The 9,550-nt window shown below is 40.0% G+C and overlaps 1 protein-coding gene across 1 annotated transcript; it reads left to right on the top strand.

Annotated features, from left to right (window-relative positions):
* The first annotated feature begins 312 nt into the window (after positions 1-312).
* LOC127653422 (2',3'-cyclic-nucleotide 3'-phosphodiesterase-like) lies at positions 313-8,938 on the top strand. The gene is made up of 4 exons (XM_052140108.1): positions 313-479; positions 4,623-5,318; positions 5,403-5,530; positions 7,199-8,938. The coding sequence occupies exons 2-4, from the start codon at positions 4,655-4,657 to the stop codon at positions 7,664-7,666; spliced, it is 1,260 nt and encodes a 419-aa protein (XP_051996068.1). The 5' UTR covers positions 313-479; positions 4,623-4,654; the 3' UTR covers positions 7,667-8,938.
* Positions 8,939-9,550: the final 612 nt, after the last annotated feature.

The following is a 9,550-nucleotide window of genomic DNA, read 5'->3' as shown; positions in this document are numbered from 1 at the left end:
TGGCACAATGTTGCTTACCACAAAAAAATAATGAACATGTTGCCACAAATGCTGTCGATTTAGCTTAACATGTAGCCTATTGAACCCGGAATGTTCCTTTAACGTTAAGAGACAACTCGATTAATACAAAGTTTTGAGTCATAAATAAAGATAAAGATTAGCGGTATTGGGGAAGGATCATATTACGGTTGCTGACGAGCAGAATGAGGAACAGGGTCAGTAAAATTGATGTAGCGGGAGCGCGCTTAGTAGGCTACTATCTGCCTCTCCCATTCACGCCCGCGCTCTCGTGCACGCTGTGAGCGTGCTCAAGTGCCAGTGGCTTCCGTTTTGTTTCCTGATTACTGCTAGTGCTCGGCCAGGCGGGGGTTTCTGTGCAGGGCTCTGGAGAAACGTTCAATTTGGCTGTACGGCGTTTGGAAGCTTCAGGCCCCGGGAAAGGTGACAGCTTTTCGTGTATCTGCCAACGTTGTAATCAAGTGAGTTGCATTTACATTGCGCACTCTTCATCGCATTTCCCCCATTTATGTCTACTTTTTAATATTTTGGATAACATTTTAAACCGAGAAGTTTTGATCTGACTATTTGACCGCAAATATTTGTCTGAAACCAAAAAACACTAAGGTATTTATGGCGTGTGCACCTTTTTCCGCTGTGCGTGGCATTGCCACGCTGATTTGTTTTGTCTGCATGCGGCGTGGTCGGGCACTGCCACTCCCGAATCGCTTGGTTTTTATTGTTACCCCTAATTAACGGAGCACACAAACTGATGCGTTCCGTCTTACCGTTTTATTCCTTCTACAACCTGTATACATTTTATGCGTTGTGAATAGTGCTTTCCGCATTTCTTTTTGACTTGCGCACCAATTTTCCTCCTATAGTTAACTAAATTCTTGTGCACAATGTCTTAGTAAATTAACGTTATCTTGGTTTGAAATTTGCGGACGTTCACCTCTTCTGGTAGATTTGAAGCTGAAGATTGATTTTCTTTGTCTTCCATTGATTAGGTTGCCTGTCCGAATCTAATTTGACCACACAAAGGCTGTGTCCAAACATCTTGGGCTGCATGGGGCCGTTCACGCCGCACAGTCTGCGCTGTTTTTCTATTTGGTCTTTTTTTTCCCATGTAAACGGGAACTAGACGGACGTCGTTGGCTGTATCTCACTATTTTTCAACATCTCGCGCACTGGGCAGTCGCGTTTTTAGGTGCCATTTCAATTTAAATAGTAACAGACTTTTAAAAAAAAGCGTCTCGAGACGCCTTCTGTTCTATTAGTTGCACTACATCTAGTTTTTTATTTAGGTGTGAATGGCCACTTAGACAGCATTTTGGACATAGAACTACTGAGTTTAGTTGGCTCTGGTAGCTATCTAGGTAGGCAGCTCACTAGGTTTTGAGTCAGAGCCACAAATAAGCGGCCCAAATGATGTGCAGGTGTTCGTGTCACACGACACTGGCCTTATAGCCTAGCGTGTAAAACAAGGTGCCGCTTCTGCTTTTTCGCATAGATTCATCAGAGTTTGACTGTCCAAGGTGACATTAAAGCCTTGCTGGTTGTTGTAAAATCTAGTCTTTGGGTATTAACAGAAGTTTGTGTTATTAAGTGGCCGTGCCTTTTCAATCCATCAGGTGTGAATTTTATCTCCAGCGCGATATGAAAGGCTTGTTTGATTAAGCTGTAAAGATTTGCATAGTTCCATTTAAATGGTGAACATGGGTGATGACAACTAGTCACTGGTTTCACAATGAAAGCATGGCCTTTGACGTCATACATGACGATATCACAAGACATCTGGGGTGATGGTACATTATCTATGAAACTAGTGTTGTCATGGTACCATAATTTCAGTTGTCAGTACGGACGCCAGTAAAATGTCATGGTTCTCGATACCAATTTCGATGCCAAATCCAAAATATGCTAATTATAATGTGCTACTGAACACGCCAGTTTAATTTCAAAGAAAATAACACAGAGAAAAACACATACACACTGAATCGACATTTAAATATTAACCCTCATTAATATCCCACCCCAAATAACTCCCCTTTGATCACATAAAATAATGCACACGTGCACAAAAAATATATATAATAAACATACATAATTAAACTAAACTTCTCTCTCCTCATCCCTTCCCCAAGAGTCCCCCAAAACCACCAAATACCTACCCCACTTCTTGAAAAACAAGTCCCCCAATCCCAGCCTTCTATCTGTCATCTCCACAAGAGTCACCACCCTCCCCATCTCCGTACACCTCTCTGGGAATTGTGGTGCTCTGTCTGACTTCCAACTCCTTAAAATAATTTGTCTGCCAATTATCATGCTAGTCAGAACCCTGACATGCTACTCCCAAAAACAGGTGGCGCAGCTGTAAATACCTATAAAACTGAGATTTGAGAATCCCAAAATGATGACCCAAATTCTCAAAAGATCTCAACACTCTACTCTCAAACTACTCGCAGAGTGTAGTAGCCCCCCTCACAATCCACTCTGACCAACAGAAAGGGGACTTGTTGGTGCATCATTTGGGGTTCAGCCATATACTTGAGGCAACATTTAAATAAATGTCTGAATTAAATACTCTGGCCACTCTTGTCCAAATCACGTGCAAACCTGAGATAATGGGGTGTTACTTCTGGTTGGTTTGATAGAAAGGCTTTGCAATGGCCAAATAGGGGCAAGGACTTGCTGTTCAATAGAAAACCAGGGAGGGCTCTCTAAGGTGGAAGCGACCAATGAGCAAAATGCCTGAGACTGAACGCATAATAATAAAACAAGGTCTTGGGAAGGCTGTGTGTGTATATATATATATATATATGTAATTTCAGGCATCTATATATGACATGTATTTATGTTTCATAATAAACCGTTCACACATCCCAGTGTGATCATTGAAGACTTTAGTCATCTCTTTACACTGGCCTTTGTGTCTGACAAATGAAATGTAGGACACAGATTTGAAGTGTTTGTATTTTAGATGACTGGTGTTTGTGAAGCACTGGTCAACGTTTTAAATGCTATATAAATAAAGTTTGAGTTGAGATTAAAGCGTAAATGCTGTGATTTTAATTATATAAATATATATTTTACATGTGCTGCGTGGTTCACAATGGAGAAGTGCTCTCATCTGATACAATGTGAATGATTCTCAATGACTGTGGAGTTTCTAGGGTTTGAGCGTTCGGATTTCTACAAAGTACACAGCTCATCCACATTAATAAATCACACTAGGACATGTCACGATTTTAATTTGATTCAATGTCCATTTCAGTGTAAGGAGTAACAAGACCACACGTTCAAAATAAGCATGAGCATTTTAAAGGTGTTATGTGTCAGTAATACTGCGGTGCGTGCTGGTAACGGATTGAGTTGGTGCTCTGTACTACCGGTACCGCAGAAACACTGGTATAGTTGCATCTTTTTTTTTAATTTTAATATCGACTTGGTACCGAAGTACCTGTACTTTTGACAACACTACATGAAACTTTAGAAGACTTACCTACATGAAGTTATGTGACGTATAGACAGAAGTGTCAACAGGTTTTTTTTTTTAGGCCGCTTGAAAAGAGTGGAAGATGGATAAAGGTGTAATTAATGTGTAGGCCAGAGAGAAAGTGGCTCTTACATTGACCATTATTAGATCCTCTGATTTCACTAGAAATGCACAGTGGCATCATTTCGTCTGACCTCAAATGTGTATTGGTCTCGCAGAGCAGTAGTAAATTCTACATTTGTACTCCACTCAAACAAGTGAAAATGAATGCTCTAGCTTGTAAGTAAATATTATTTATGATTGTTTATCTTTAAAATGTGTCATCATTTATCAGTCCTAAAGTAGAATACCTTGTCATATTTGCTAATTTGAGAATTTCACAGGTAAATAAAATAAGTAAAATGTACTTTTTCAAAGCTGGTGTTCCCAGCTTGAATAATTCACAAGCTTGTATGTTTTTACTGTTTGCAAGTTGATTCACTGCGTTTTTATTGTTATATTTTGTAACTGAAGTAAAATCAATTGTCTGATTGTTACCATAATCATGTTTTGTGCGCCAAGTTTTCAGGTCTGCATAATCTGTAACCTGTATTTATTTGCTATTTAAAGCAAGTTGATGTTATGTCAAGTTGATGCAAGATGTTGAGCAATACATAAAGCTACCCTTTGGAAGACTTTTGTGTAGTGGGGTTTTTGACTAAGTATGTTAAAAAAAGCAATGAAATGCCAGTACACTTAACTGATGCATCACTTGAGTATAATGTACAAACAGAGCAAGTCAAATTGTCTTGAAACTTTCTAATTAAAGCCACCAAGAATTGTGTGTAGCCTTTACTTGAAAATATGGTCTGTTAAACTTACTAGCATTGAAATTTAAGGTAAATTTCACTCCAATATTTAAAAAAAAAAATGTTCTGTGGACATTGCTTTGCATTTCTGTGCCATTTGGTGCAAGATAGACTCGCAGTTCAGTTTCTGTTAATCTTTACCCAGTGTTCCTGAAGCTAGCACTTGTTTAACCCCATCTAGTTTGAGGTTTTATGTAATTCAACAGAACTGAAGTTTGATTGACCATCCAGATGCCGTAATCTCATCTAAAATGCACTTACTCTAACTCTTGTTTCAGTTGAATTATCATAAACTGCCTGCTGTGTGGCAATGGAAGCGGAGCAGAATCAGGAAGTTCCAGAGGCTGTTGTTGAAACGCAGGCAGTGAGGATGGAGGAGAAATCGGAGCCCAAATGTGTAGAGTTGGTTGATGTACCTCCAGAAATGGCCCCTGAACAAGAGATTTCACAGGTGAAGACCCCAGTGATGGAGAATTCTGCTGAGGAATTGCCAGAAAAGGAGAGAACCACAGAAGCTGTGGTGTCTCCTTCCAAACCTTCTGAGGTAGCTCCAGAGAAATGCCCAGCTGCTGAGTCCTCCGAGAAGCCTCCAGAGGTGGAAAAGTCATTGGAGCCAGTACAGCAGAAAGTGTCTGAACCACAGGTTCAAGTGAATTCTGAACTGGAGAAACAGGAGGAGGAGCCTGCCAAAGATGCAGAGTCCAAACCCATTGCTGTGAATGATGCTAAGCCAGAAGAGCTTGACAAAGGTCAGGAGACGATGACAAAAGAGGATAAGGTACAAACATCAGAGGCTGAGGGGGTTCAAGCTGAGCTTCCAAAAGAGGCAGAGCCTGAGCAGAAAGAACCAGAGCTACCGCTCTTCTTTGGCTGGTTTCTGCTTCCAGAGGAAGAGGAGCGGATAAAGTGTGCCACCATGGACTTTCTCAAGACGTTGGACACTTTGGAGGCCTTTAAACAACACATTAGTGAATGTGAGTGTTTGTGCATATACAATCATGATCCTACCTTGCATTTGTATTTTTGTAGATTGGTTAATGCTGATTTGTCTGTTCCAGTTACTGGTGAGGCGGAGAAAGAGGTTGATCTCGAGCAGTACTTTCAGACTGTACAGCCCCTCCACTGCACCACAAAGTTCTGTGACTATGGCAAAGCAGAGGGGGCAAAAGAGTATATGGAGCTACAGGTCAGTGTTCCATACAGCCTGATCTAGGGCTTCACAATCGATAAAAATCGTAATCTGCATTGAGCTTATGTGATTATTAAACTGCATAAGGCTGAAGTTTATTTAAATAAATTAATTATCTGCTTGTTTCAATGTTTTACTTAGCACTGTCTTGTTTGTATTGTGTTATTATTTTGGGTGTATTATTAGTGTTTTTTTACAGTGGTTCTGTGCTCCCCAATACCATCATCTCTTGCTTGGAGTAACCAATGTACTCAGAGTTCGGTTCTGTTTGCTTGTGTGCACTTGAGCGTGTTGGATTTAAAGCACTCCAGATTAAGTTTTAATTTCACTTTTGCTTAATTTTAAAAATTACGCTACAAGTTAATAATCAAATACAAATAATACACCTCATGGCAGTGGGTATTTGTGGACAGAGGAGGAACCCTCATAGTAGCCAAAGTATTTTTGTTGGCAGTAGAACTTTGAAAAAAAAAAATTGTTCAAAAGGAACTAAACTAAATAATCACACTGATTTTTGGTGAAAATCGTGCTGACCTAGATAAATGGATTAGTTTGTTTAATCACATAATCCATTGCTGTATAATAAAGGGATACGCACACTCATCGACCACTTTATTAGGAACACCTGTACACCTACTTATTCATGTGGCTGTGTAATCATCTTATTCGGATAGGGGTCAGGAGATTCAGTTAATGTTCACATCACCCATCGGAATGGGGGGAAAAAATTGATCTCCGTGATTTCAACTATGGCATTATTGTTGGTGCCAGATGGGCTGAGTATTTCTGAAACTGCTGATCTCCTGGGATTTTCACACAGTTTCTAAAGTTTACTCAGAATGGTGCCAAAAGCAAAAAACATGCAATGGAGAATGGCCAGACTGGTTTGAGCTTACAGAAAGGCTACGGTAACTCTGATAAACACGCTGTACAATTGTAGTGAGTGGAATAGAATCTCAGAATGCACAACATGTCGAACCTTGAGGCGGATGGGCTACAACAGCAGAAGACCATTTCAGCTTTCTGTTCTTGGCTGACAGAAGTGGAACTGGACGTGGTCTTTTGCTGTTGTTGCTCATTCTCCTCAAGGTTTGACGTGTTGTGCGTTCCGCAGAAATGTAGCTGCTGTAATTCCTCAAACCAGCCCATCTGGCACCAACAATTATGCTAAGGTCAAAATCACAGAGAACGCATTTTTGTTCCCCACACTGATGGTTGATGTGAAGTTAAGGTCCTAACCCATATCTGCGTGATTTTATGCATTAAACTGCTGCTACAATTGGCTGATTAGATAATCATATGAATAAGTGTAAAGGTGTTCCTATTCAAGTGGTTGGTGAGTGTATCTCCACATTTGTAAGTCTTTGGTTGTTTTTAGCATGTTGTATGTCAGCCTAGCTATACACTATGTAGACCTATGTGTAATCTGTACTGATAGAGAACAGTTTAATTTAAAGAACATTACATAAAGTTGTCCCCTGCCAAGCCATTAACTCTGAGTTAACTGAAATGGAACTAAAAATAAAAATGAACAATTAATTACATAAACTAACACAAACAGCTGATAAAATAACTGACAATATTAATAAGATCTCTGTTGTAGACCAGAAGTGTATTCACCTATTTGAACATAAATATACTTTTTTTTTAATTTTGTTTTTATAGGTGGTCAAGGATTCATTTGGCAATTCTTACGAGCTTTCAGTCACTGCTCTCATTGTCACCCCTCGTACATTTGGGGCCCGTGTAGCATTGACAGAAACTCAGATGAAGCTGTGGCCTGAAGGGGCAGACAAGGACATGGTTCCTCCAGCTCTTCTGCCCAGCATAGAGGGTCTCCCATCAGGTAGCCGTGCCCATGTTACATTAGGTTGCTCTGCTGGAACAGAGGCGGTTCAGACCGGTTTGGATCTGCTGGAGATCCTGGGCCTGCAGAAAGAAGGCAAGGAGGGTACCCAGGTAGAGATGGAGATGGGTACTTTGTCCTACCTGGATGAGGGCCGTTGGTTTCTTGCCTTGAGGGAACCAATTACAGCAGATACCACCTTCTCTAGCTTCTCTGATGACAAGCCTACCAGTGACCAGAGCAAAAAGGATGGAGAGAAGAAAAAGAAAAAATGTACCATTCTGTGAGGGCAAAGAGAAGAAGGGGGGCTAAATTTTCAATGGGCTCTGACCCTCGGTTGGCTGGGTAGGATGTTGTGTTTTTGCATGTATGTAGGTGGATTGCGTGTATGTTTTGCAGCTTGTGATGCTTGGGATGATTTGGCAGGCAATGTGAGACCAGACATTCCCAGCTTTCTCTTAGCTGGTGCCTTTTTCCTTTTGCTCAGCAACAAGAGGTCTAGTATCTGCCTATGGTCAATAGATTACTCTGTTGGAAAGTTCAATCTTTTTTTTTTTTAACATGGCTTTGGCCTCCACGCCATCCTTGTTCCCATCACACAGGTGCGTTTACGATCCGTCTTCCCTACACTTAGATTTAGCACAACTTGTACCCTGTCCCAGCTTTTTTCTTGTTGATAAATAGTCTTATTATACAGCCCTCACTTCAGTTTGAAGTTAGTTTTGCTGTACCATTTAAAAGATTTCGATTCTCAATATAGATTTAGATCTAACTTCTGACTCTAATCTATCTCATGCAAAAAATATGTGGTAGTTTTGATCCGTTTATACATGCATACATCAAAAGGAACTTGGGCTGAGGTTTGGAAACAAAACATAAATTTGTTAGTTTAGCGTGCCTCTTTAATGTCCCTCTCTTCAGCCTTTGTGGATCTGAGACGACTTGTACGATGAACATTTCCAGAAATGCGTGCTGCACCTTTATTAATCTCCGCTAACCACTAATGATGATCTGTTCTGTGTGCATGCCAACATTTTGACACGGTTCTTCTCATTCCTTTGTAATCATGTAAAATTCATTCAAATTTTTTTCATATGTGAAACTGCATACTGTCTGTGAGATGTGTTTTTAGGCTAACTTGTGTGTATTGTGTGTGTGTGTGTGGATGAAATTGAATGGTCTCTCCTGAGCCTTACCATTTACAGTGTTGGTCAAACCAAGGGAGACACCTTTTGAATTACAGCCCCTAATATCGGTGAACACAAACCTGTACTACTCTTTATTATATCTGCCATATTTTCCATACAATCAGCTCTTTCCTTAAACCAGTGTTTTCACATGTGATGGTACATTTATGCTTATTCATTTCAGTTCTGGAAAATGTGTACCCTGAATACTGACAGGCATCTGTCTGATGCCTTCCTCCTCGGTAGGTTTCTAGATGGCCGAAGCCATGATTATCTTAGGTCTTTGACAACAAGGCACTATATTTTTGCACTTACCTTGTTTTTCCATTTGATTTTGTACACTTAATAAAAGAATGTGCTTGGCTCTGAAAACCCTGTCTTTCTGTTCTTGTTTTTTGAAGAGTGAATTATGGTCTTGACATGGTTTACATTTAATTTATTCATTAGGTAGATTAAATAGAGCGTGCATATAATCATTTGTTTCGAATAGGTGGTTGCAAGCTCAAAGTTTTCCCCTTAAATTGGATTCCCTCTTTGCCCAAATTGAGTATGTATAATTGTAGCTAACCGCTGACCTGATGTCATATCTGTTTTATAAGTTTATAACTATTTAGAGCAGAAGTGCATCTTCCTATTTCACTCGAGGATGTCTGAATCTCGGTTTTGCATTTTTCCACATGGTGGTGACTTACCAACAATAGCTTGAAGACTGATATTTGTATTATATTCACACACATTACACAAACATACGCTGTATACAAGTAATTTTAGCCTGTTTGCGACTGTAGCTAAACTGTTATCTTGACTGAATTGGCCAAGCAGAGAAGTCTTCTGCAATAATGTTTTGGTTTAAATATTCCCTTCACGTTTATTTCTCATTACACAAGACTAGACAGAGAATCCATGAATGTGCATTTGTTTCAGCTTGCTCAATAGTACTCTCACTTGAATTCCCTGCCAAGAGTACTCTCACTTGAATTCCCT

The sequence above is a fragment of the Xyrauchen texanus genome, chromosome 12 (assembly GCF_025860055.1).
Source record: "Xyrauchen texanus isolate HMW12.3.18 chromosome 12, RBS_HiC_50CHRs, whole genome shotgun sequence".
NCBI classification, from domain to species: domain Eukaryota; kingdom Metazoa; phylum Chordata; class Actinopteri; order Cypriniformes; family Catostomidae; genus Xyrauchen; species Xyrauchen texanus.
This window is presented reverse-complemented; position numbering and strand designations above follow the sequence as displayed.

Coding starts and splice junctions, on each gene's coding strand:
- LOC127653422 (XM_052140108.1), top strand. CDS start 4,655: ATGGAAGCGGAGCAGAATCAGGAAGTTCCAGAGGCTGTTGTTGAAACG. Junction 5,319..5,402: donor TAAACAACACATTAGTGAAT/GTGAGTGTTTGT, acceptor TGTCTGTTCCAG/TTACTGGTGAGGCGGAGAAA. Junction 5,531..7,198: donor AAGAGTATATGGAGCTACAG/GTCAGTGTTCCA, acceptor TTGTTTTTATAG/GTGGTCAAGGATTCATTTGG.